This window comes from Alligator mississippiensis, chromosome 2 (genome assembly GCF_030867095.1).
Source record: "Alligator mississippiensis isolate rAllMis1 chromosome 2, rAllMis1, whole genome shotgun sequence".
In the NCBI taxonomy this organism is placed as follows: domain Eukaryota; kingdom Metazoa; phylum Chordata; order Crocodylia; family Alligatoridae; genus Alligator; species Alligator mississippiensis.
Genome location: NC_081825.1, coordinates 8,302,935 through 8,328,894, shown reverse-complemented (window position 1 = coordinate 8,328,894; position 25,960 = coordinate 8,302,935). Strand labels below are relative to the sequence as shown.

Here is a 25,960-nt window from a genome sequence, read left to right as displayed (position 1 = left end):
CACTCAAAGTAACCAAGAGGAGCTTTAGAGTGTGGTTGCTCACATGTGGACTAGACTAACCCCCATGTTTAACACACGGGGGAAGTCAGGGAAGGCAGTACCTTCAGCGTAAAGATGCAACAAGGCCAGATCAGAACCCGGGACCCAGCCAGTCCCAAAAAGATTGGGGCAAGTCACCCCCTGAACAAGCAGCAAACCCCGAGCCATGGCCTGGTCCCAGCTGGGCTGAGTGAGGCAACCAGGGCAGCCAATTTCCTGAAGCTGCAGGCAGCAGGCCCCACATGCTCCAGCTCTTAAAAGCCAGCCCCAGCCCACAGTATCCTTGTCCAAGCACAGACCGGGTACTTGCTCCTAACCTCCATGTGTTCCTTCCTACCTTTTTCTAATCAGATCTCTGGCTTTGGCTCTTGGCTCCTGGCTTCAGTCCTGACTCTGGCTTTGATGTCTGGTTCCAGTTCAACTCCTGCCTTATCCTGACTCCAGCCTGGTTCCCGACTCTGGTTTTGACTCCAGGCACGTCCTGACTCTGGCTAACACTCCCATCAGACCCCTCTGGACCCCCTGGGGAACTCAGTCTGAACTTCACCCTTGCTTCAGGTGACTAGGCCAAACAGCCCACAGCCAGTCCCTAACAAAAGATCCTCCTATTCCCAATCTCATGGCAAAGGACAGAAATCCTAAAAGCCCCTTGGAAAAAGGAAAATCATACACGGCTCCCAGAGATGTACCACGACACGGGTACTTGTATTACAACATTTATTTTAGTATAGAAGGCACTTACAATACAGAAAGAAAAAAAAAAAAGAGAGGCACTGAAAGTGCAATTAGAATTCAAACGACAAAAAACAGTTTACCGTACAGAAAGAGCACCCTTCCCTGTTAACAATACAGTACACGGAAATAAGCTACAGATACTAACTCTTAAAACAGTTAGGGCTTTTATAAAAAGATAAAAATGGTTCTACCGTTACTTAAAAAACCCTACGCACAACTGTAAAAGGAATCACGAGTTAGTGGTTCTTCTCAGAGATTAGGTCGTTCAGTTCCTGCAGGTTAAGAGGTCTTGGTACATTTCAATGAGGTGAGCAGCCTCTCTCTGGCCAGAAAGCAGAGCACCATGGGTAGTGGAATAATACTTCCTGTGAGTGGCCTCCCCCGAAAACATCACCTGCATAGGCTGGGGATGGTAAGAAAAGCAGAAGGTTGGCAAGAGATGACTTCCATCGACTGCAACTTTGGGGGGACAGAATCGGTAACCCTTCTCGTCCTCCAAATGGGCGCCCAAAAAAACGGTGCCCGAGGCTAAACTGTCAAAGAGCTGCACCACAGGTCCACAGAAAACATGCGGCGGGGAGTATCAAGCATATCCTGGCTAGTAACCCTCCACTTAGGGCTTGGAGGTACTGCTCTAGCTATATTAGTCACGTCTTTTCATCCCGCTTAGGGGTGCGCCAATAAAGATTTTCTTGGTCGATACCAATGTTTGATTTTGAACCAGCCATATCGATCAATACCAATCCAATAGCCGACATGCAGCCGGACAGCTTGGAGAGCAGCTCCCTGCCTATAAGTCCCTGGGGTGGGGGAAAGGGGTGTGGGGGAGGGAAAGGAGATCAAGGCCCCCACAGTGAGGGAGGAAGTGGGGCAGGGAGCTGCCCCCCTCCCCACCCCCATGTGTGCCCCCTGGACAAGCCGCCTACGGCTCCAACCTACCCCAGCTGGGCAGCACCTGTCCCTGCCCCATTCCCTCCCTCACTGCGGAGGCCTCAATCTGTGCCCCCATGCCCTTTCCCTTCCCCACGCCCCTTCCTTACTTACTGGTCGGAGGCTGCTCTCCACACTGCCCAACTGCATTCCTGGCCACATGCAATGCTGTGGCTGCACGTAGGCATGCGGGATTTATCGGTCACATTATCAGCTACCCCAGCCAAAAAAAGCCAGTTGTCGATAATGTTAATTTTCCTTTTATCAGTGCCAATCCGAAATGCTACTGATATATCAGTGCACCTCTAATTCCACTGTAGCCCATCCACGGTCAAGGGCATTGAAAATATTGCCACCTCTGCTGCCCCTCTGTCTCCACGGTAAGCTCACCCTTCTAGGGTGCAGTGCCAAACACCATCTTGTTCTGCATGCCTTCTTCCTCAATTGGACAGTCTGGCTGACAGCATACTGGATGGGCTAAAAAGCTCCACTGAGCGACAAGGCCAATTATCCCACCCATACTGCTTCCAGTTTCAGTGAACAATCTGGATGAAGCAGGGCAGCACATCTGAGGACACCACTACCTGGAATAGTAGTTGTGAAGAGGGACATAACCCAAAGCTACCAGAATCCTGGATTTTGAGAAAGGTGTTGGCTTTCACCAGTCTCTTCATCTCTCTTAAAGGGCAAAAAGACGAAACAGCTGAGCTGCATCCACAGACTGTTATAAATCCCATCCCTTCAGGAGCGGTAAAAAGAAATACATGGGCTTTGGGGTGGTGAGTTCTCAAAATCTAAACTATCCCTTTTAACAGGCATCTATCTCTCGTACTTGTACTTAAGGAAAACTGTACTTACAGCCAAGAGAAAAGACAGGCTTTCAGGAGTTAGACAAGTCCTCTCTCTAAAAGGGGCCCCAATTCCTGAGATAGGGGGAATGTGCCTTGTTTATGCATTACACAGCTCGAGCTACATTCCCCGAGCTGGAACTGGCCTAGACGACCTAATGCATTTTACAATATACTCTTGAGCTCCCAAAGTGCTTGAACTTGACAGGGAGGGACAAGATCTCTTTAACCGTTTGGACACCAATGCCGAAGTGTTTCCCAATCCATTGCTTTACACATTCTGATTCATCCCTTGGCATGGGCTTTGATCTAATCCCCATTCCATGCTAGGAAAATAGATGGTATTTTAAACAACTATTGCTGATGCACTTTAAAACCCAATTGTGAACAGGACTTCGCATGCAGCAAATGGTATTTAAAACATATTTCCCGGTCATTCCCCTCACTAGTCTCTCATCCACTGAGTCATGGTTCTGGATGGCAGGAAGTCAGTGATCCAGGAGGCAGAAATCTGTGTGCTGTTCCCCATGACCACTCAAAAGGCTGCGTGCATTATGCTAAGCTGTACGCCACGGAACAGCTGACTAAAGTCACGACCACGTCTCTCCCAGTCTTAGCCCTAGAAGCCAACCACCCAGTGTCACATGTACACCAGAAGCAGGGACAGTTTTCCAGCCATACTTACAGTAGTCTTGGAGCTTTCAGTATAAGGCAGTGGCTTGGCAAGTTTCTCCACGTCAACCCCACTAGACCCAACTTGGGTATATGAATAGGATCCACGGAAGCGGGGATTGCTGCCCCATGAGGACCGCAGGATCCGGCGAGGTTTCGGAATGTTTGGATTCCCTGGGTCAAAACCAAGAGAAGAAAGAAAGAAACCGCACGGTCAAAGCAAAGGAGAAGCAACACCGAAGCAAAGCTGCAAGGTGCGCTCACACACACTGAGCCACGTGGCCCAACTGACTTATTCCCACAGCTACTACTTTGATACTTCTCACTGAGCCTGAGGACTCTATCCCCAAGGCCTAAAATGGATCAGACACAGGGTGACCATAAGGAAAACCAGGACATCGGGGACACCGCTCCTCCCCACCTACTCCCCCAGGTCAGTGGCACTACTACAGACAGCGGCAGAGGCCAGCAGGCAGGGACACGGGCACAGTCCAGAGAGGAAGCAGAGCTGCCGGGCACACCAGGCCACTCCATCTCACCACCGGACTGTGCCTGCACCACTGCAATTCTGGGAGGCTCCTTCTAATTTTCCACCAGCCAGATGGAACCGGCCTTCAAAATCCAGGACTGTCCCAGTCAAACTGGGATGTATGGTCACCCTTATCAGATGGGACTACTGTTTATTTTATTTGGGACGCGTGAACACAAAAAGGTCATTTCTATGTATAGCTCAATCCCTCTCCAACCCTCTTCACCACTCCCCCAAACAGAAAGGAGCTATTTGGGTAACAACTGCAAAATTACTGACATGGAGAGATAGCCCATGTAGATATAGATGTAGATATAGATATAAGGGCTACCTCTTTATAACAATAATCTTGCCAGTTTTTACCCCCTGGGGAGGGTGTGTCGGGGGGTTCTAGATTGAGGTAACACAACTCTAAGAAACTGCCTGATAACACCAAGCTTATTTTGCTGTGGCATACTGAATGTGTGCCTCGGTGGCTGATGACAGCTTCTACATCAACAGCAGAGATCAAGTGTCCAGGCAGTTTTTTGCATGGATGCATCTCCTGTCCAAGACTGTTTACAGCAGCTGCATTTCCTGGGAGGGGTAAGGCAGGGTTCACGTTTGAATGGCTCCTCTCATGTCCAGTGTAGCCATTCCTACTCTGTACGCCAGGTCAAGGTTGCTGTGCTTGATCGTATCAGTTTGGGAAGTAAGCGTGTGCAATCCCACTTGGTTTCATGAACAAGATTTGCACCTTGTGCAAAACCACTGTGAATTAGATTGCACATTGGGTGGAAGAACACTTGCAGAAAACAAAGTATTATCTCAAGAAAGATGCATTGGGGCCACTAAGGAACTACTCAACAGCTCCACTATGGGACAATAACAGCAAAGTCATTAACTGTTAACTATGCCCTACATATCCAGCAGCCCGTGGCGGGGATGGCAGCGTGGAAAACTTGAGAACACGCCAGAACAAGAGGGAATACAGCTTCAGCTGAAACACTACTGAAATAGGAAGGGACACAAGTTGGAGCTCGTGTAGCTAGGACGGCAGGGAGGCCACTTGTTGAGACTGCACCAAAATCATGGACTCAAGCCTTGGAGTTAGGGACCTCCTAGAAGAGAGGAACAACTTGCAATGAAATGAAACGCTCTTTGCAAGGGAAGAGATGCTGGAAACGCATGTGATGTGTGTGAGTTTATGCATTTAAATATGAACAGTTGCGGCAGCCTCTCTCAAACCTTTCCAGGCAGGTCAATCTGCTTCTTTCGGGCGTGTGAAAGCACAATAATTTGACAGCAGCATGGCCGGGAAGATTGGATATAAGTTAGCATTTTACCAGGCCCATTTCCCCCTCTTTGCCTGCTTTAGACTCCGTGCTCTCGTTAGTGCCACACCACAGCCTTGCAATGCCCTATCCTTTAATGTAAGCCAAATTCCCACCCCTCGTCCCACCAAATCCCTACTATGAACTATTCTATATGCAAGGGCTACACTCGGGTCATGCAGTATTTTGTATACTACTACTGCACGGATCATGTCTATAATCTCTTGGGAATGGGAACTGGTTACTGAACTGGTTCAACTCATCCTCTGTAAAGAGTACCCAGTTTGCTAACCAAACTATACAGTATTAAGCTGGAGTACAGCTAAAAAAAAGCCCCTTGACAGCAGCAGAGAGCATGGTTTAATGGGAAAGTTCAGTACTGTTTCCTAACTGCTGACTGAAGCATAGCACCGACTCATAAACACAACCCTGATTCTTAAAAAGAGTCTCAGTCCAGAAAACAGTGCTCATTAAAAGACAGATGAAGTTTCGGGGGATAAGGTTAAGCATAACAAAAGAAATAAAAATATATTCTTCCAGGAATATTAACAGTAGTTATGGCCACAATTACAGGCACTGACTTGCCACAAATATCTGAGCTGTGCAGAAACAGGAAACCGCATTTTGAGATAACAGTTTCCTTGACACATCTGATATCACATTTTATTTATGAAAGACTGAGCTCAAGCCCAGAGAGAACATATGGCAAGGGCTGTTACACTACACAAATACTGGTGTGTCTGAAGTCGCCTTACAGCATGCATTCCTAACCACTGACACCCAACAGTCCCACAGTGTAATGCAAAACACCAATCCAAACAGGAGGCGGTGGTTAGGAGTGAGGCTTTTTGTTGCCTGACTCTTGTAATTGGAGTTATGTCCCTGTTTTATATTGCCAAGGAGGGCAGAGACCTTCAGGCTTCAGGGGCAGGGGCTGATAAGATGATAATAAGAAGCTGAGAACAGTGAGAACACAATGTTTTCTTTACCAGGAAGGAACGTTAAGTTGAGAATAGTATAAAGACTAATTGACTAATTAACTGCAGTTAAGCAGCACAGTCTACATGTGCACCTGTATTAGGAAACAGTAAATTAATGAACTCTGCCTTAGGATAGTACTGTCGAGAACAGTACTATCCTACTGTGGATTAATTTACTCTGCCGAAATGCATGTGTACACGGTGCCAGGGGCTGGCTGGGGCACGAAGGTGCTAAAGTGCAGGGGGCTGCCTGCCACCTAGCCCCACATTTTAGCACCCTTGTGCCCAAGCCAGCCCGTGCCCGAGCCAGCCCCCCCCATCACACAAAGCCATCACACAGCCTGGCACTGACCCCCCGCATCCCCTGCCAACCTGGGGCTGCTCTGCCTCCACTCGAAGTGCTGTGGTCCCAAGCACACACGCAGATGCTGTACCCGGGAGCAGCAAACTGCACCAGACTTTATCATGTCATCTTAATGGTACTTGTAGATGCACCCAGTTTAGAGTTTTTTTGAGAGTGTATAAACATGTGAGATGCTGAATCTGTGGAAAGGAAGAGAGTTTGGGCTACCTCAAGCCTGAACAGCAAGTGTATGCATAAATGTGCTATCAGGGGTGTACTTAGTAGCCGTGTTGGTCTGAGACAAAAAGACATACAAAAAACTAGGACTGAAAGTTGCAGAAAAGGACAATTTTCTTGCCATTTTCCAGTCGGTCTAATAAAAGGTATCATTTTGGAACCAAGAGTTCTAGTTTTTTGTATGTCTAAAGGTGCTATGTAAAGCCATTGCTTGGCTCCTGATAAGAACAACCCTGTCATTCTTTTGATGATCCTAGCAAGCGTCTGCATGCTGAGTTAAGCAGCAGTGCTCCTGCAAGGAAATTAGTGTTTCCATTTCACCAAGAGGGAAAATGAGGCACAGCAAAACAAAGTGACTTCTCCATGGCCAGAAACCCTATCAGATCTCCTGACTCTCAGTCCTGGGCTCTCCCCACAAGACTGTGATTGTGCAAAAGAACAATGGCAACGACTATGCGCTTGACTCGACCCTTCTTCCACCGTGACCATGTAAAAAGCCAGGGGAAATGCGGGCCAAGAAACACATCATCTCCTGACTCCTTGCTAGAGGAGGACTTACCATGCACCAGGCTAGCCGCTGCAAGCAAAGAGAGAAGGGTGCTCCTTGGAAAGACAACTAGGAACAGCTAAGATGAGCTCTGCAAGCTAGGATCTTGAAGTGCTTTCTGTGAGATGAAAAGCTATTAGGAACACTAACTCTCCCAGGCAAATCCATGGAGAAATGTCAAGATATTTTCCTAGTGGGACTCTCAATATTTTGGTTTAGCTGCATGAGTACTGTGGTTGCTTCTGTTTGTGCACAGATAAAAGTAAATGCACAGACGTGGATACGGGAACCTGTTAAAAGCAGTCCAAATGCACTGTCCAAGCAGAGATGCAACAGTCGAGCAAAGGTATTAAAATAAGGGCATACCCATTATTATCATGCCCGCAGGAGTCTCACTTCTCAACCCATGGGATCCGAACCCACCTCTCTTTGTTCTGTTCTGGGAGAAAGGGCATGTGGATTTTTTAAACACATTTTACTAGGACATCATAATTTAGGGCCTGATTAAGTAGAGTGAGTGTTTCTATTAAAGATCAATGGGTTTTGCCTGTATAATGCCAGCTTTGCAACTAGCAAACAAGAATGAGACTCAGCTAATTGACTTCCTCTGGATCAGTTCCCCACAGACAAGACTCAGCTGACTGACTTCCTCCGGATCATTTTCCCATAGACAATGCCTTTGAGCTGGACTTCTTCAAAACCTTGAATGACATCCCCATACAAAGACTTACAGACCACAGCCGCCAACAGAAAGATGTGTTCACCTCTACAACCTTTGGATCGAGTCCTTCATTTGGTTACAGCCAGCCCTGAAGTTCAGATCAGGATCTCGCTCTCCCAGAAGTTACAAGGGCTCAGATCTAGCTGTAGACGTCTTTGAAACAACACCCATCCTACACGCTATTGCAGGCAATGGAGAGGTTTTTTCTGGAATGGCAAAACCCCAGCCCAAGGCCAAACTGAGAAGCTTACGCAGCACTATTTTATATTCTGCACTAAATATTGCAAAATGTTAAATGTCTCAGAGCTGATGCCTGCTCTGTGGTGTGGGAAGTGTGTGCAATGTAGACGGGACAAAGCACGTTTCCCAAGGAGGGGCTGGACTAAATAGGGCCAACACCTGCACAATAAACCTACCTGCATCAGCGAGTACCCTAACCGTTGGACAGGGTCCAAACTTCCCATTGTGCTGGACGCTCTCACGTCTCCTGGCTCACAGACATCCCGACTCAAACTACTAACAACTCAGCCAACAAAGGATCAGGTACACAGTATCAATCGTTGAATCATAGAAAAGTAGGGTTGGAAGGGACCTCAGGAGGTGACATCTAGTCCAACCCCCTGCTCAAAGCAGGACCAACCCCAACTACATCATCTCAGCCAGGGCTATGTCAAGCTGGGTCTTAAAAACCTCCAAGGATGGAGAGTGCACCACCGCTCTGGGTAACCTGCTCCAGTGCTTCACTGTATTAGACTGGTTAACAGCACAGTACTTTAATCAGATTTGGGGGACGCTACATTTTGCAGCCACTCAGTGGTGAACTACTGTGATTGTCAAGTGTTTGTAGGCTAGGACAATCCTGCTAGCAACCAGAGCAAATCCACATCATCCACCACGCTACCTTGCAAAGTTAGAGGGGTGGATAAGCTTCCTTCAGAGAGGCGTGGCCAAAATGAAGCCGTGCTGAGCCTAAAATGGGGGTCGGACTTGATGATCTGCTCAGGTCCCCTCCGACCCTACCCTACCCTACCTACCAACTATGAAAATAATACAATATGGGCCGAATGCAACACTCAGCTTCTACTCAATTCCCTGGGCCTGTCCCTTGAAAGTATAGCTGCAGGCAGACAAGGCTCTTTGGGTAGATGTGATATCTTTTATTAGACCAACTAAATAGCTGGAAAAATTGTTCTTTGCAAGCTTTGGAGCACAAAGACCTGTTCTGTTGTTTTGTCTTTTCCTGGATAACCTCAAGTAACCTCCCTACATTTTACCAGCTACACTCTAACACCAGGTCAACTCTCCCCACCACCACCTGCCTCACACATACCGTCTTCCCACGGCCTCCGATCCTCACTGCCACACATTTGCATTTTCACAGACCTGCCTTTTGCATATTGGCTTCTCTTCCATCCAGGAAAGTGCAAAACAACAGCAGACTCTCCGTAAGCCTGAAGAAGGGTGTTAGTGCCCGAAAGCTTGCACAGAACAACGTTTCCAACTATGTCATTGATTTCTTTACAGTAAAGAGCACCAACATTCACACGCCATGCACAGATTTTAAAAAATGCATCATAATTTGTCTAAACCTCCCCTGAATCTCTCTGGGTTTTGAGGGGGAAATCCATAAATGGGCGTTTCTGCCCAAAAGCTTGCAAAGAAGATTTTTTTCCAACTATCTGAGTTGGTCTAATAAAAGATAAACAGGTTTACCCAAAGAACCCTGTCTGCCTAAGCTTTTGTTGGGGAGCTGAAACACACCATCAGCATTTAGCAACTGGAGGTGGACGTGGGGTGCAATGGAAGTGTCCCAAGCACAGTTTCATCCCTGCAGTGACGAGGGACTGAAAGGGAAGACATCGGTCAGGCTAGGCAGATTTCTTTTTTCTTTTTTAAGTGACAGCCCTGGTAAATAAAGCAGAGATCCTGAGCCACGATTAACACCAGGCAGAGTTAGATTGCAGCTTCAGAAGAGCCTGAAGACGGATAGGAAGCAGGTGCTCAGTCAACTGAAACAGCAACAGCCATGGGCTAAGAAGATCAAGTTTCAGCAATACTTCCCCAAAAAGGAGACACAAATGTCAAGCGGGTGTGCGTACACTCACAGCACATGTGTGCACATGCACACATGTGGAAGAGGAAGGAGTAGGAGTTACGTGGGTTTGGAGCAGGGCGGGAGGAGAGAAGAGCTAAAGCTTTTAAGTCTCCAGAGATTAATTAGGACAATTCAGAAAGAGAAGCACTACCTTTTTTTAACAGGAAAGTCAATGGCAATCTGCCTTGTGTGTAACTTTCAGGAAATGTCATTGTAGAGCGGTACTACAAGAACATGACCTTAAATGAAAGTGGAGGCTTTTAATACCTTTGCAGAGGGTAGGAGCCAATCTGTGGCATTTATCAGGGAGATGGACTCAGATTCAGTTTATAGGGATATTTTAAAAGGACTCATGGCCTCCAGTTTATAATCCCAGTGGAGGCTGGGATGAGGATGAGAGTGCTGGGTTAATTTTACAACTTGGAGATCCAAAGCAGATGTAAAGGGGTGGAAAAATGAACCTTATCATCTTTTCCACCTCCCATTCCAAACAGATGAGACAGAAGATAAATAGTGACCTTCTGAGAGTACAGCAGGCCCCGGCAATTCCTTGTCAGGCTCGTGCTTAATGTTGGCTCTAGCTGCAGATGGATGCAGGAAGAAGTAGCGGTGGGTGCAGGGCAGCCGTCTCATACCTTTCAATCCTTATTTTAATGACACCGTATGTCCTCATAATGCACAGTGAGAAGAGTTCCTTACCCTGTGAACTGTCAGCTGGCTGAGCAAGAGGGGTACAGCGCTCTTTTATGACTTGATTTGCCACAGGAATGTAATCGTGTCGCCTGAAACGGCTCTGAAACATCTCAGAAGTTCATCTAGCGGCAAACCACTAATCAAGAGAATGTGCTATAATCTTCAGAAATGAAAGCAGTCGGATAGGAAGCAGATGCTCAGTCAACTGAAACAGCAACAGCCATGGGCTAAGAAGATCAAGTTTCAGCAATACTTCCCCAAAAAGGAGACACAAATGCCAAGCAGGTGTGCGTACACTCACAGCACACGTGTGCACATGCACACATGTGGAAGAGGAAGGAGTAGGAGTCTGCTTCCATCCTCTTTTGGGCGTAAGTTATTGGGGCAAAGAAATGTAGACTGAGGTTGGAATGGGTAATAAGATTTTGAGTACAGACAGAAGGTGAGAAGTGGGTCAAGATGAAATGATGTGGACATAACGTGTGAAGATGCAGCTCTTACCTCTGGGTGCTTTTGTAGCCATGCAACTGTAAGAAACTGTAAGACACTGTAAGAAAGCTATTGAGGCCTTAACCCTATTTTGTTCAGGGCTTCAAGCATACAATGCTTCAACTACCTACAGGAGCTTGAAGACCTAACAGTGATAAGAGCTGATGCGTTCTCCTCAGTGTAGTCCCCTCTCCCCTTTTAAACTCATTAAAAGGAACACGTGTCCAGAGCATTGGGTGCTAATTCAGCTCCTTTGACGTCAACTATTGATGAACGGCCTGCGGTGGGAGGGGGCTAGCCCGGCTCAACTGGGGGGAGGAGGCTGATTCGGAGCCGAGGAGGGTCTCGCCCCGGCTCCTACTCGGCACAGCCCCGCAGGGAGCTGTGCAACCGGAGCCGCGCGAACAGGCGCGCTTGCCTGCGCGTGAGTTTGTGCAGGAGGGCGAGCGGGAGGGCCCGAGGCCCTGCTAGTGCGCCCTAGGGAAGGCAGTCCCATCAGCAGCCGGCCTCCCAGCAGCATGATGCAGATGGACATGCGCCGCAACCCGAGGGTCCCATCGGGGTCTGCAGCCTCCCGCTCCGGCTCCTCACAGGCCTCTACCCAGATGGAGCCCATGGTCCTGGGCTCCACGCGGACAGAGCCCCTGGCTATCGGCTGCAGGGGCTGCCTGTCTCTTTTTCAGGCTCTGGGGTCCGGGAGCATGGCCACCTCCCCTTGTGGGGTCTCTGGCGCACCAGCTGGAGGAGCTCCAGGCCGCAGTCCAGAGACCATGTGCCATCAGGGACTGTGAGCAGATCGACTCCTACTGCCGGGCACTTCTCCCCCAGGAGACGGAGAGTAGACCACAGTCACCTTCCAGGACAAGGGAGGACTTGGGGACCTCCCATTCTGTCCAGCCAAGGCGTTGGACCAAGGTGGTCAAGGGCCCCAAGGCTGGCCGCACCAAGGTCCCCAAACCTGCTGGAGCTTTGCAACAGGTACAACCCTCTTGCAGCCCCAGCAGAGCCTGCCAAGCTGCCGGCTCCCGCAGGCAACACGGGCTCAGCTGCAGCTACCGTCCCCGCAAAGTGTCTGTCGTGGGAGACCATCCTGAGGGGGACAGAGGCAGCAAGCTGCCGCCCCGACCCCTTAGCCTGAGAAGTCTGCCGCTTCCCAGGAGCCCGCATCAGAGACATTGTAAAGAGGATCCCTGAGCTCCTCCGGCCCACTGACCCTTTGCTCCTTATCCATGTGGGCACAAATGAGCGCTCCCAGCCGGGTCATTAAGCTCTACAGAGATTTGGGAGCAGTCGACACTGGTGCCCAGGGTGGACGACTAGAGACCCGGTCAATGGTTGTCATGGGAGACTTCATCTACCCAGACATCTCCTGGGAAGAGCGCTCAGCCAAATCCAAATAGTCGCAAAGCTTTCTCACATGCACGGTTGACCTCTATCTGATGAAAGAAGTCAACGGGCCGATGAGAGGTAAAGCGCTGCTCGACCTGGTTCTGGCAACGGGGGACGACCTTATCCGTGACCTAACGATCGAAGGGAAGCTGGGTGACAGCAACCATGAGCTGATCACCTTCACCATCCGCTGTAAAGCTGGCAAGTCAGTCAGTAAAACAGAAGTCCTCGACTTCAGAAAAGCCGACTTTGACAAGCTCAGGCAGCTCGTCGGTGAGGCCCTAAGGGACCACGACCCCAAGGGGAGGGGAGTTCAGGACGAGTGGTTGCTCCTCAAGGGAGCGATCCTGGATGCGCAAGCAAAGTCTATTCCATCTCAGAGGAAAGGCAGCAAAAGGGCACAGCGGCTCCCTTGGCTCTGCGGGGAACTAGCGGACCTCCTGCTTCTAAAAAGAAAGGCCTACAAAGGATGAAGGACAGGATGCACCTCCAAGGGGGAATATTCTGCACTGGTCCAAACCTGCAGAGAGCAAACCAGGAAAGCCAAGGCTATGACTGAACTCCAACTGGCTACAAGTATCAAGAACAATAAGTATCAAGGACAATAAAAAGTCTTTTTTTAGATATGTGGGGAGCCGGAGGAAAAGCAAGGGCAACACTGGACCCCTGCTAAACTAGACGGAATAGCTGACAACTGACGGCCAGGAAAAAGCCAACTTGCTAAATGGGTATTTTGCGTCAGTCTTTCACCAGTCTCACGGGACGCCCCTGCCCATTACGGGACGGGCCTGGGTGAGGGTGATTCCTTACCCTCCGTCAATGCTGACCTTGTGAAGGAACACCTTGAGAGGCTGGATACCTTCAAGTCAGCCGGCCCCGACAGCTTACACCCCAGGGTACTCAAGGACCTGGCAAGCATCATAGCTCAGCCCCTGGCACAGATCTTCGAGAGCTCCTGGCACTCTGGTGTAGTGCCCGAAGACTGGAAAAAGGCCAATGTGGTGCCCATCTTCAAGAAAGGGAGAAAAGTGGATCCAGCAAACTACAGGCCCATCAGCCTGACTTCTATCCCGGGGAAGGTCTTAGAAAACATTATCAGAGACCATTCTCAAGAGACTGGCTGATGGCAACATCTTGAAGGATACCCAGCATGGGTTTGTTGCAGGTAGGTCTTGCTTGACCAATCCTATTTCCTTTTATGACCAGATGACCTATCACCTGGACAAGGGGGAAAAGATTGATGTCATATATCTTGACTTCAAAAAAGCCTTCGATCTGCTATCCCATGATCACCTTTTAGCAAAACTGGCCAACTGTGGCCTCGGCTTCACCACAATTCACTGGCTGGGGAATTGGCTCCATGGTCAGACCCAGAGGGTGGTGGTTGATGGAAGTCAATCATCGTGGTGCGCCGTGACCAGTGGGGTCACCCAAGGCTCTGTCCTTGGTCCCATATTATTCACCATCTTCATTAATGATGTGGACATTGGTATCAGAACCGGACTGGCCAAGTTTGCCGATGACACTAAAAACTTAGGAGTAAAGCATCCACACCTGAGGACAGGAGGGTGATCCAGGCAGACCTTGACAGGCTCAGGAAATGGGCGGACGAAAACCGGATGGCGTTTAACACCAAAAAATGCAAGGTACTCCACCTTGGGAAGAAAAACCTGTGGCGTGCTTATAGGCTCAGCAGTGCTACGCTGGCTACCACTACAGATGAAAGGGACTGATTGACCACAAGATGAATGTGAGCCTTCAGTGTGCTGCTGCGGCTAGTAAAGCAAGCTTGCATCCATAGATGCTTCTCAAGCAAATCCCGGGACGTCATTCTCCCGTTGTACTCGGCCTTGGTGAGGCTGCAGCTGGAGTACTGCGTCCAGTTTTGGGCTCCACAGTTCAAAAAGGATGTGGAGAAGCTGGAGAGGGTGCAGAGGAGAGCCACGTGCATGATCAGAGGTCAGGAAAACAGACCTTATGAAGAGAGGCTGAGAGCTATGGGACTTTTCAGCCTGGAAAAGCGCAGGCTCAGGGGTGATCTTGTGGCCACCTATAAGTTTATCGGGGTGCTCATCAGGATCTGGGGGAACACCTGTTCACCAGGGCGCCACAAGGGAGGACAAGATCCAACAGTCACAAACTCCTGCAAAACCGTTTCAGACTGGACATAAGGAAGAATTTCTTTACTGTCCGAGCCCCCAAGGTTTGGAATAGCCTGCCACCGGAGGTGGTTCAAGCACCTACTTTGAACGCCTTCAAGAGACATTTGGATGCTTATCTTGCTGGGATCCTATGACCTCAGCTGACATCCTGCCCCTGGGGCAGGGGGCTGGACTCGATGATCTTCCGCGGTCCCTTCCAGCCCGAATTTCTATGAATCTATGTCAATGGGCACTGCATCTGGGACAGGATGACTGGACAGCATTGATGGATAAAATTTTGGTCATTAGTCTTAAGGAACACAATTCTGACTATGGCCAAAATCAGAAGCAGAAAATCTACATTGTTACACACATTCTCAGCAGCTTCACGATAAACATCAGAGAACATGTAGCACTATCAGGCACTTGAAACACCTACATTTGCTTTTCTGTTAGTCATCCATTATGTGAATGGTGGCCTAGGGGGAAATCAGGATGCACTATGAAATTACAGCTCCACTGAAGTAAGTGGCAGTTGTCCCACTGACTTCCAACAGGATCAGGATTCAACCCCACTCGCTACCACGTGTGTTTAGCATGTCCAATGTGACAAGCAGCTTCTCCCAGTGTCACCATGTTGGACACCACTGCCAAGGTAGCTGCCCCTGCCACAGCTGCGATGGCTGCAGCCACCTCCGCAGCTGCCACTGCCACTGCCCCATGCCCTGTGCCAATTCCAGCCTGGGAAAATCTCCTACAGCCTGCATCTGGCCAGTGTGATTTTGACAGCCCTGAGATAAACCATAAATCTTGGACCTTGTATGAAGAGGCGAAACCTGACTGTTCATATCACTTGGCAACATGAAACATTGGGATAACAGAGTCCCTAGACACATGGAGACATTGTGGAAACCCATCTGAAATTTGGAAAGCATGGTGAAATTTGCTGATATTAATACGTCAGCCCTGGGATAGGCACCTTGAAGGCACAGACACATTTCTAACCTTTGATGAGACATTGGGTTTTTATTATTATTAGTTTTGGTGCAGATCAGACCATAAAACTGAAACTGGACAATGATTTGGCCATCGTTGCTATTCATACAAATGCTCTAGATTTTTACATAGACTTTTATCTGAAGATCTCAAAGACCTTAGCAGATTTAAATGAAATCAGCCTCAATAACACAGCTCTTTCCCTGTGGGAAGGTCAGGAAGTCACTGGCAACAGACCTACAGGTGGTCATGGCAGGAATCACTGAAGTTTGGTGCCTCCCGTGTTGGCTGTATGATACACCTGTGATCCTACCGGATTAGCAACAACTGCCACTGAACCGGAGTGTGCGGAGTGCCTCTGAAATCAAAATGAACTTCTGAGCATCTCGTTCTGGGTAGCTGAGAACATGAACGGACACCTAAAAATGTAGGATGATGCCACTTCCCATGAACGGGTGTCACAGATAGGACCCCACATGCCAGATCCTCAGCTGGTCTAAACTGGCACAGCTCCATGGAGTGAATGGAACGACAGTCATGTACGCCAGGATCTGGGCACAAGAATCCCGTCACTGTGCTGCTGTAGCTGTCACAGCTGGCACAGTGCTACTGGGGCTGAAAAAGCAAAGTGCATGCAATCCGGTGGCACCGACACCGATCAGCTGATGGAGCGTGCCAGTCACCATCATCTTTCTATGGTCTCAGAAAGACACTGGCTTTTACAGGAGCTGCCCTGGGAGATGGAAGAGAAAATGCATCCTGCAGCAGGTGCTTCTGAAGCCCTTGCGCAGCCACAGAGCTGCTAACGGCTTTACTGCATTTCCCTCCTTCACCCCCCAGCTCCACCCCTCCTCCCCAGCTCCGTATCTACCCACCAAAGGAACAAGCCAATTGCTGACCTGTAAATTTACGCAGCATCTCAGTGCAGGTTTCCGCTACAGTTTCATCATCATACTTCTCCATGATCAGAGCCTCCTCTCCACAGATCCAGCCGCTCAGCACATGGCCGTACCGCTCCGGTGGGTACAGGACATCAAAGCTGCAGATCTTCTTATACCACAGCTCCTCTGGGTAGGTCAAGCTCTCGCTCTCCGCCTCGTCCTCCCAGACAAACTGGATGCTGTTGCACTCGGGACTCCAGAAGGGCTCTTCGAACTCTAAGAAGATCTTGTCGGTGGTGCTGATGCCCAGTTTCTCAATGGCCATCACTTTCTCCTCGGGCAGACGGGGGTGAAACATGCTCTTGTGGTGCTTCTTCAGGACCCCAAGAGATACTGTCACAATGACGTGGTCGGCTGGGATGAACTCACAGTCCTCGCACTCCACAAAGACGTTGCAGCCCTTGTCCTCCTCGGTGCTGTCGCTGTTGTGGTCGGCCACGCGCTCGATCTCCTTGCTGACAGACTGGTTCCAGTGGATGCACTTGACTGGCTTGCGGAGCTGGGTAACAGATTCCGGGATCGACCGGGCCAGGATCTCCACAATCTTAATAAAGCCACAAGGAATGATGTGATGGGCACCAGGGATTTCGGTCCATTCTCCGAATTCACTGAGCGAGACCTCATCCATGCTATGGGAACTGCTCTCGCAGCTCTCCACCTAGTGGAAGGTAACACAAAACAATGTTTCCACAGAGCTACCCATGCCATTGGGGTACAGATACAACACGGTGAGTTAACGGGCGAGTTGGGAAGGGAACTCAGAGACTTGACTTTCAAGTCCCTTGCACTACACCCATGCCACGTTTACTAATACGGCATCTTCTCGCCAGAGCGCCGGAAAAAACGGGTCCCTATTCCACTTCGAATCAACTCTGAAAACCAATCGGATGCTTTCTTACTGCAATACTCTGATATCTCAGCGTAACTGTATGAGTTCAAGCACGGGACGTTCTATCATCTCCAAGATTTTAAACCAATATCCTGACATCCTACTGCATTTTTCCAGCCAGGGAAAAGACGGAGCACAAAATACAGATCAACTAATAATTGTTGCTCAAACCAAAGATGAACCTATGCTGTGCTATCAGCCTACTTTCAAATTTCCCTGACCGATGGTGGCAGATTCTTACTCCATAATTTGACTTCAGTTGAACAAAGTTTTCAAAGCTATGTCTACGGTATGGAACTTAGCAGGCCACGAAACAGTTAGCATTCAATGAGCTATGAATCTGTGGCTGCCTGACACAGTCTGATGTAAAGGGAACTAAATAAGAAGAGAGGGGGAAGGCGAGGCAAGGCTGGGAGACTGACCTTGGATTCGTTCGGTCTGACTAGCAATGCTCAAGGAGCACCTGGTTAATGCCAGCAAAAACATCAGGCCTCAATCCGACAGCAAAGCGGGTGGAGCGGTAGGCCTGTCTTGTGATCGGTCTCCAGTGCGAACACCAGGGGGAGGTGGCCCTCCATTCTTCCCACCTTCTCTTTCTAGGTTTCTAACTACTGGACTCATGAGCATTGCACAGCTGTGATTGCTTCTGTCTAATGTTTAATGTAGAAGCACTGTTACAATCATCTGTCTTGCCTCTTTGCCAATTACCGAGGTTTTTCCAAACTGTAATTTCCTTGTTTATAAGTCTGGCAGACTTAGCATCCTCTCACCATGGGGCATGCAAAACCTTGGCTTTGCATAGCTAGTTACTGCATGACAGGAAGACTCCGCTCTCCCATAAGCTGGGATGCCCAATGCACGCAGACAAGTTATTACTTAGGAAAGTTCAAAAAGTAATGCTAAGCTTTTCACAGCCAGAGAACAACAGACTTCTGCCTTGAAGTATACACCATCTATGACTCCATTTCCATGATCAGATCCATTCAGGTATATTCCTCTGCCCATGCAGAACTGTCTTCAACGAGGCAATGTAAAGGCACACAGGTCTACTTGCCTGGATCTTGTTGCAGGAGATAGGCCTAACTAATGAAACGTCTTCTTTTTTCCCTGAAAACCTGTGTCCACCACAGAAAGTATTGCTTCGTCCCCAATCAGAATGTGCGCTAGGTCTAGAACCCACCCTGTATGACCCCAACCAAGTTAAAAAACAGCTTTAAACTTTAAAGATACAGTTAAAAGAAGATTTAGATAAGTGTAAATTTTTAGGTTTTGTCCTTTTCTAAATGTAATGTATTGTACATCCTGCAAAAAAATAGGGGCTTTATCTAAAAGGTCTTCTGCTGCTGCTAGCCCATCTGAATACCCACCAGTGGACTCCAGGAGAAACTGTGGAGATCCCTGTCCCTGTTTATAGGAAGCTCTCCCATTTTGAGGATAAGCAATGGCTGTTGCATCATTCTGACTACAACAAAAATGTGCAGAAGGGCTTCCTAGGAAGGCAAAGACACAACTATCCAGGGTGGAAGTTGGCCAAGATCCCAGAGTTAACACCCATCCTCTTATCCAAAAGACCACGCACTCTTTAATGACCACAAATGACTAAGATCTTAATCCCATGCCATCTCCCAAAGATCGCACCTCCCCCTGCAGATGCGGCCAGGTTGCAACACTGATTTAATGATAAATCAGAGGAAAATGCCATGCAAAGAATTCCCAATACACAAAAGGATATTTGTTTGCTCCAAGTAGAGGGTCTTCTCTGCATTATAATCTTTGCTGCTGCTGGTCTGCCATTTACTTGGTAAGAGGCATTCACATGGATTAGAAAAAATCTCCAAAGTAATGTGGTAGTCATATATGATAATAGTAACTATTAACACCAAGCACCCCTCAAATTATAAGCTGTTTTGCACTGATATTTTTCTGTGGATAATATAGTAAATAATTAGTGTTTATTGGACCATCTTTGTGTCATGCTCTTATTTTGTTACGCCACAAAAATAGTCCCATAATTGTCCTATACCCACTAGTTATAAACACGGATTTAAAAGCCAAAACATTATTCTTAGTTTGGTGGGAAGCGTATTGGTAATAAGGTGGACACATGGGAATGGCAAGCAAGACACTGAGGATTAAACATACTTACCTACTTCACAGGACTGCTGTGTGCCTCCCCTTCCTCATTACATAACCTTTTAATTCATATGACAAGTTAAAACATAAAAGGCCAGATCTTATTCACTCTGTGAGGTATATAAACTTTTAAGGTCTAGATCCTACTCTACCTCTTAAGCACCTAATGAGACTTAGATGCCTAAGTATGAACCTATTCCATTCTGCTAACATCTCTGAAAAATGGATAAGACAAAAGGTGTGGGTCCTTCTCCTTGCTGCTATCTCTGATTTAATCTTAAAACTAGAACAGTGTATTAGAAAAGCAGATATGCTAGTGCTTTTTCAGGGACTCTGACAGGATGGAATAGGATTGCATTTATATGCCTAAAAGAGTAGGATCTGGCCCCACGTGTCAAACTAATACCATTTATTATCTGTCAAGTGCTGTACAAGTCTTAGTCCCACAGAGCTTTCAACTGAAGCTGTAAGGGCACAAAGTAGACAAGATCCACTTGCAAAGCATAGAGGAGGAAATTAGGATGTGGGTTTCTACCCTTTACCTTTGGCTTTACTTTCTCTTGGCTTTCTAATGAACACTGCTTCCTTTAAGTTGCTCTGCGACTTAGTTTGCAGGGACTGCTCCAATAGCATTTTATTTTTAGAGTTAGTGTCCTGGTTTCCAAGCTCTGGAGAGAGACAGAAGGGAAATAAAGACACTGTATTTTCTCATATACAACACACACCGAAAACCAGCTGCTGGAAATGAGTGTGCATTATGTGCGAGGAAATACAGTAACAGCAGTTTCTGCCACTTAAGCTTCAGCCAGGTAAAAGCAAAAGTAAAGTCGGTACACAACCTGCACAGAGCAGAACAAGGAGCAGGCCTGGCTCCCTACCTGCTGCTACTCGAGGAAAGCTTTCCTTCTTCGTTCAAAAACAAGGTGCATATCTTATTCCAGATTACAGTTTGTGTGAGAAAATATGGTACCATGCCCGGATCATGTAGACCCGGGGATACCTATACACGAGCACGGAGGCTGCTCCAACACACTGTAATTACTCGATTAATTGAGCCTGCTGGAATTTCTGTGCTGCCGCCAGCCTCCGCGTCTCATGTATCAGTGTCCCCATGCTTCAAAATGGTAGCAGGAATGCTTTAATTAAAGTTCATTTGATGAGCTTTAGATAAAGCGCCCCCACCACCATTTTGAAGTGAGGGGACGCTGATACATGAGATGCTCAGAGTGCTTTAATTACAGTGGCTCCCAGAGCTGCTCTAATTAAAGCATCGTCCCTCCCCCCATGCCTGGAGCATGTATATAGATGCCCAGGGTGCTGCCATTAGGCTGATTACTGTTATAAGTCACAGGGAGAAAGCCTCGTTAGGAGCGACAAGACAGGACTATGGGTTATAACCTCTCACCAGAGAATTCAATCTAACTGATGGGACGTTACTTTTTGCCAGCCTGTTACAGAGGCTTTCAGCTTCTGAATACAGTTTAATATACAGCCTTGAACTAGAGAACATGCCAAAGGCAGAAAGGACACACAAAGCCAATCCCCAGCGATGGGGAACTCCTAGCTAGGCCTCTGGGGTCCATAACTGAGTTGCCTTTTATTTTAGGCACGCACCTTAAGATATTGCTGAATCATTGCTAGCTTGAGCTTCTTGATGGCCTCCGAGTCATCTGGATCGGCCTTGATGCGCTTGCGCACGACACTCCGTGTGAAGACGCCCACACTGTTCTGGCTCTCAGCATTGACTGGTTTACCACGTTGGAAGAACTCTTGAGTCAGGTTATAGACCTGTCGGAGACGGGACAGAAAGAGAGAGCGACTCACAGCAGGTATCAGACTTCAAATGTATAGAACCCAAGCACCTGCATGTGCCGCTCACGTCACCACTTCTAACTGGAGATTCAAATCAGGAGGCTCACCGTACACCCTACGACCGCCACGGGGAGTGCCAATATTTCTACTAGTTCAGAAGAGGATAGGAAACCAGTAGCTCAAGACAAAATGGAAGTACTTTTATGCCAGATCTGTACTGAAAATTTACTGTGCCAAACAGCAGTGCCATCTGTACAGGATACTCCAGCATGGATATGCTTATTAGACTTTCTGCATATTAATCAGCTTGATGCTAACGAGGGTGCTGCTGCCTGGCACAGCTTCATCGACATTCAATATCACCCGGGAGCCATTTAGAAACTCTGGGCGCATCCACACGAGACATTTACCGCGAAGCTACCTAAATTAGTTCTGCAGTAAAGTCTCCGTGTCTACACGTTTGGCCCTATTAGGCTGCAGTAAACTAATTAACTCCACCGTAGGTTAGTACTATTCTACAGCGGCATTCTTTAGTGTGCAGCAACTCACACGTAGACACTGACGGGACTAGATGGGGCACAAGAATGCTTCCGTGCGAGGGCTGCCTGCCGGCGAGCTCCGCAATGGAGCACCATCGTGCCTCAGCTAGCCCCTCCACAGCACACCGAGCCAGGTCGAAGCACCCTCGTGCCCCAACCAGCCCCGCCACAGCACACCGAGCCAGGTCCGAGCACACTCAAGCCCCAACCAGCCTGTCCACAGCACGCTGAGCCAGGTCAGAGCACAGTCATGCCCCAACCAGCCTGTCCACAGCACACCAAGCCAGGTCGGAGCACACTCATGCCCCAACCAGCCTGTCCACAGCACACCAAGCCAGGTCGGAGCACACTCGTGCCCCAACCAGCCTGTCCACAGCACACAGAGCCAGGTCAGAGCACAGTCGTGCCCCAACCAGCCTGTCCACAGCACACTGAGCCAGGTCAGACCACACTCATGCCCCAACCAGCCCATCCACAGCACACCGAGCCAGGTCGGAGCAGCCCCAGGCTGACAGACTTGGAACCCCTGCCAGCCAAGGCTGCTCCAGCCTGGCTCAGTGCACTGCAGTCTCAAGCGCACATGTAAATGCAGCACCCAGAAGCAATAAACTCGGGCACAATATGCGTCGGAATTTATTGCATTAACTTCACGTGTAGATGCACACTGTGTGTGTCTGTTCCCCCAAAAACATGGGAGCGGAACCCATTACCTCCAATACCCCTCACCATGACAGACTGTGCAATCCTTGCAGCTATAACCTGCCATGCAAGCTACAAAATAGGAGCCGCCAGTGGGTCTGTGACTCAGCTGCCTTCCAGTGTATGCCGACTACAGAGCAGCTATTCGTGGACTACTGTGCAGCAAGGCCTGATGCTGGGAGTTTTAACAGAGTGAGAGCAGAGGCAGAGAGGGTTCGACATTGGGGACTGGCTTCTTGTGTACAAAGAGCAGTAGAAGCTGCTATGGCTGATTTAGCCTTAGTGTGTACGCTCCAATGTGGCTTAACTTAAGTTGACTTAGTTAAGTCAACTTAGTTGAGTCACTAAGTCGAGTCAGGATGTATGTACACCCCCCCTGGTGCCTGACACCTAATTGCCTGCTTAGACCTGGACAGATTCAGCACGTCAGCCCTCTAGATTCTCCAGCTACTTCAGTCTCATTCCCCTCAGAATCCATCCATCTGTGGTTTCCCAGTTACGTCCTGGTGTGACAGCAGGGAAGTACAACAGTGAACACAGGCTTAAAGGATTCTCACATGCAAACACATAAAAACTTTACTCAGAAACCACAAGGGAGCTAGAGAGCTATGAAAAATAATCCCCTAGGCACAGTCCCTTTATTGTCCTCACTCACCCTGCAAGTCCTGGGTTGATCCAAGTCCTTAGGCCAAGGGACCAAGCCTGCAGAATAAACCCCCTTGCTTACCCAAAGTATTCCCCTTTTGAAACCAGTGCTGAACCCTTCTCTTGCTCCAGCATTTCTACTGAGGAAGTTAACTTGACCAAAAATACCAAACACACTCCAGCACCTGTGCCCATGGGGTAGAATCACACTGGTTGTATAAATGATCCCGGCAATCACCTGTGATTCACAGGATTTCATCTCTAAATATTAAAAAAAACAAAACTCAGAGTAATTTCAAAACAGCAGACAGGAAAGCTCAGAAAACACTCATCCCAGAAGCACAACCAAACCCATTAACAACGTGTCCGCCTAGGATTAGTCACCTGCACTTAGATGCCGTGCCTCAGGGGAACATGATGAATTAGAAGTATACGAGCCAGGCCCCGACTTGGAAATTTTTCCACCATCAAAGGTGTTTTGGCGATGACACATGACCTCTCCAAAGGAGCTGGATATTAATGGTTGTGACATACCAGTGCTGCTGAGTAATTATGGAAAAATGGCTGACACTACTTACCCTCCCAACACTCTTCACACATCTCCTGCCCCCCCCCTTCTGCTAGGAATTGCAAAATACTGGCTTCCCAGAAAAGGCTTCAGGGGACACTTGAAGCTTCAAGACTTCTCCCATTTTCCACTGGCACGGCTGGTCCCCCTGTACCTGGCTCCTGGCCCTTGATGAACTACACAGAGCTGGCTCCTGATGACAGCGAGGAGATGGGCAAGAGAAGACAAGACAAGACAAGGGTGGTAACAGTGATGGGAAGTGAACTGGGGGAAAAGAAGAGTTAGAAGGGGGAAAAGGAAGGACAGAAAGAAATAGAAGAGAAAGCAACTCAAAGGATGGGTCATAAGAGGGGCAAAAGGCAAAGGTCTGCCCAAGCTGGACTGGCCATCTAGCTCATGGGGCTAAGGTATATATAGCCGGTGTGCCATGTGACACGCATCATGCCCAAGCTCTGCTTATATGACTGGGTATCCGTCGATAATGATCTACTGGAGGGCAGCCTCTGGAGCCCTGGTGAGATGCTGGAACTGCTCTACCTCGATGCTCCAGAAGGAGGAGGAGACCCAGAAAATAAAAATAAAGAAAAAAAATTGAGAAGTAGGGAGGAAAATCATGTAAGGAGGAGTCATAGCACAAGACAAAGGATGAGCAGAAGAAAATAGGAAAGGGACAAGGCCCTTAGGCAACAAATTTGGCATCAAGTCAATCCTAGGAATCAGGATTTCCAAACAAATGAGGTAAAAGCCACTGCCCTTCACTACAGTCATGGGAAGGAAAAAAATGTCCCTGACCCCTCCCTATTCATGAGAAATACTACCAAATTTCAACACACACAGTCCAAGCACTCCCACAATGGCCCCGATTTCTGAGGCCCAGACCGCTGCCAGCCAATGCAGCTGAAAGCTGCCACAAACATCACCTCGGCATAAAGCAGCTCAGCTTTTCTAAGCTGATTGGAAGCTGTAAGCAGATAATGCATTCACAAGACAAGCAAAACTGTTAAAACCCAGTTACAATTTGGCTGAGAGAAGATAACCAGACAGGTCTTTATGTCCATCGCACTCTTCGCTGGGCACTCGGTTAAAAAAAAGAGAGAGAGAAATGCCTGCATGGTGCACACCAATCAATCTGTCTTCCAGCTCCCATCTCATCCCCCTCCTCATTTATCATTTGTCCTGTGGTATCATCTAGGAGTTACAGTCATGACGTCCTCTGTTCTTCCTCTTGAGAGAGAGAGCTAAATGATTCTGCAAATGGCAACCCAGGAACCTGATGCATATGAAGAAGAGGTGAGAAGTAACAGCAGAGAATGACAGAGAGGGCTGTCACCATATAAATATACTGACCAAGTTCAGAACTGAGCACACTTCCTAAGCTTGCCTGTGGAAAGTTATATTTTTGCTTCCAGTGATGGCAAGGAGATGCACACAAAAATCTGAAAGTATAGACATGTTACAGAGACCTGCACAAAAATACAAAGCCTGGCAAGTCACCACACAAAAGGTCCAACCTCAAGCCAGGTTGAGGTCCTCATTGCCTTGAGAACAGGACTTCATCTGGGTTGTTTTGAGATCTTCTAGGAGACTCTGAGCTACTCAGGAAACTATTCCTACCTGCAGAAGGCATCAAAGGGTACATGGGGCCTCATGTATAGGGTCACAGGAACGGAGGGCTGGAAGGGATCTCACGAGCTCACCTAGTCAAGCACCCTAACTCAAGGCAAGATTCTTCAGGCAGGTTTCTAACTAAATCAGCCAAGTGTCTGTCCAACCTGCTCGTGAACATTTCAAGACAAACCCATTTTTAAGATATGAAGCAGAAAGTTCTTCCAACTGGAATTACTACCCAACTTTACCCTTTTGCCATGACACAGCTACTGGAGCATGTCCGATACACTTCAAACAAGGGCTACTTCAAAGACCATGGCAAAAGGTAGTCCAAAAGACCACCCAGAAGATCCTCTCTCCTTTTTCATTTAATACGGTATAGAGTACCCAAAAACATAATCTGAAAGCACCTACCAATGAGCAAAACTG

General features: G+C 48.3%; 1 protein-coding gene across 4 annotated transcripts in view; it reads right to left on the bottom strand.

Moving 5' to 3' along the window:
• Positions 1-714: 714 nt before the first annotated feature.
• SMOX (spermine oxidase) overlaps positions 715-25,960 on the bottom strand; it is a 68,945-nt gene continuing 43,699 nt past the window's right edge. For 3 of the 4 annotated variants that reach the window (XM_014597101.3, XM_019495640.2, XM_019495641.2), the window contains 4 exons: positions 21,275-21,448; positions 16,597-17,296; positions 3,238-3,398; positions 715-1,177 (listed from right to left, as the gene is read on the bottom strand). In XM_014597101.3, coding sequence (XP_014452587.1) covers positions 1,040-1,177; positions 3,238-3,398; positions 16,597-17,296; positions 21,275-21,448 — 1,173 coding nt within the window. In that variant the 3' untranslated portion in view covers positions 715-1,039. The remainder of the gene's footprint in view (positions 1,178-3,237; positions 3,399-16,596; positions 17,297-21,274; positions 21,449-25,960) is intronic. The other variant, XM_014597102.3, reaches the window with a different exon arrangement.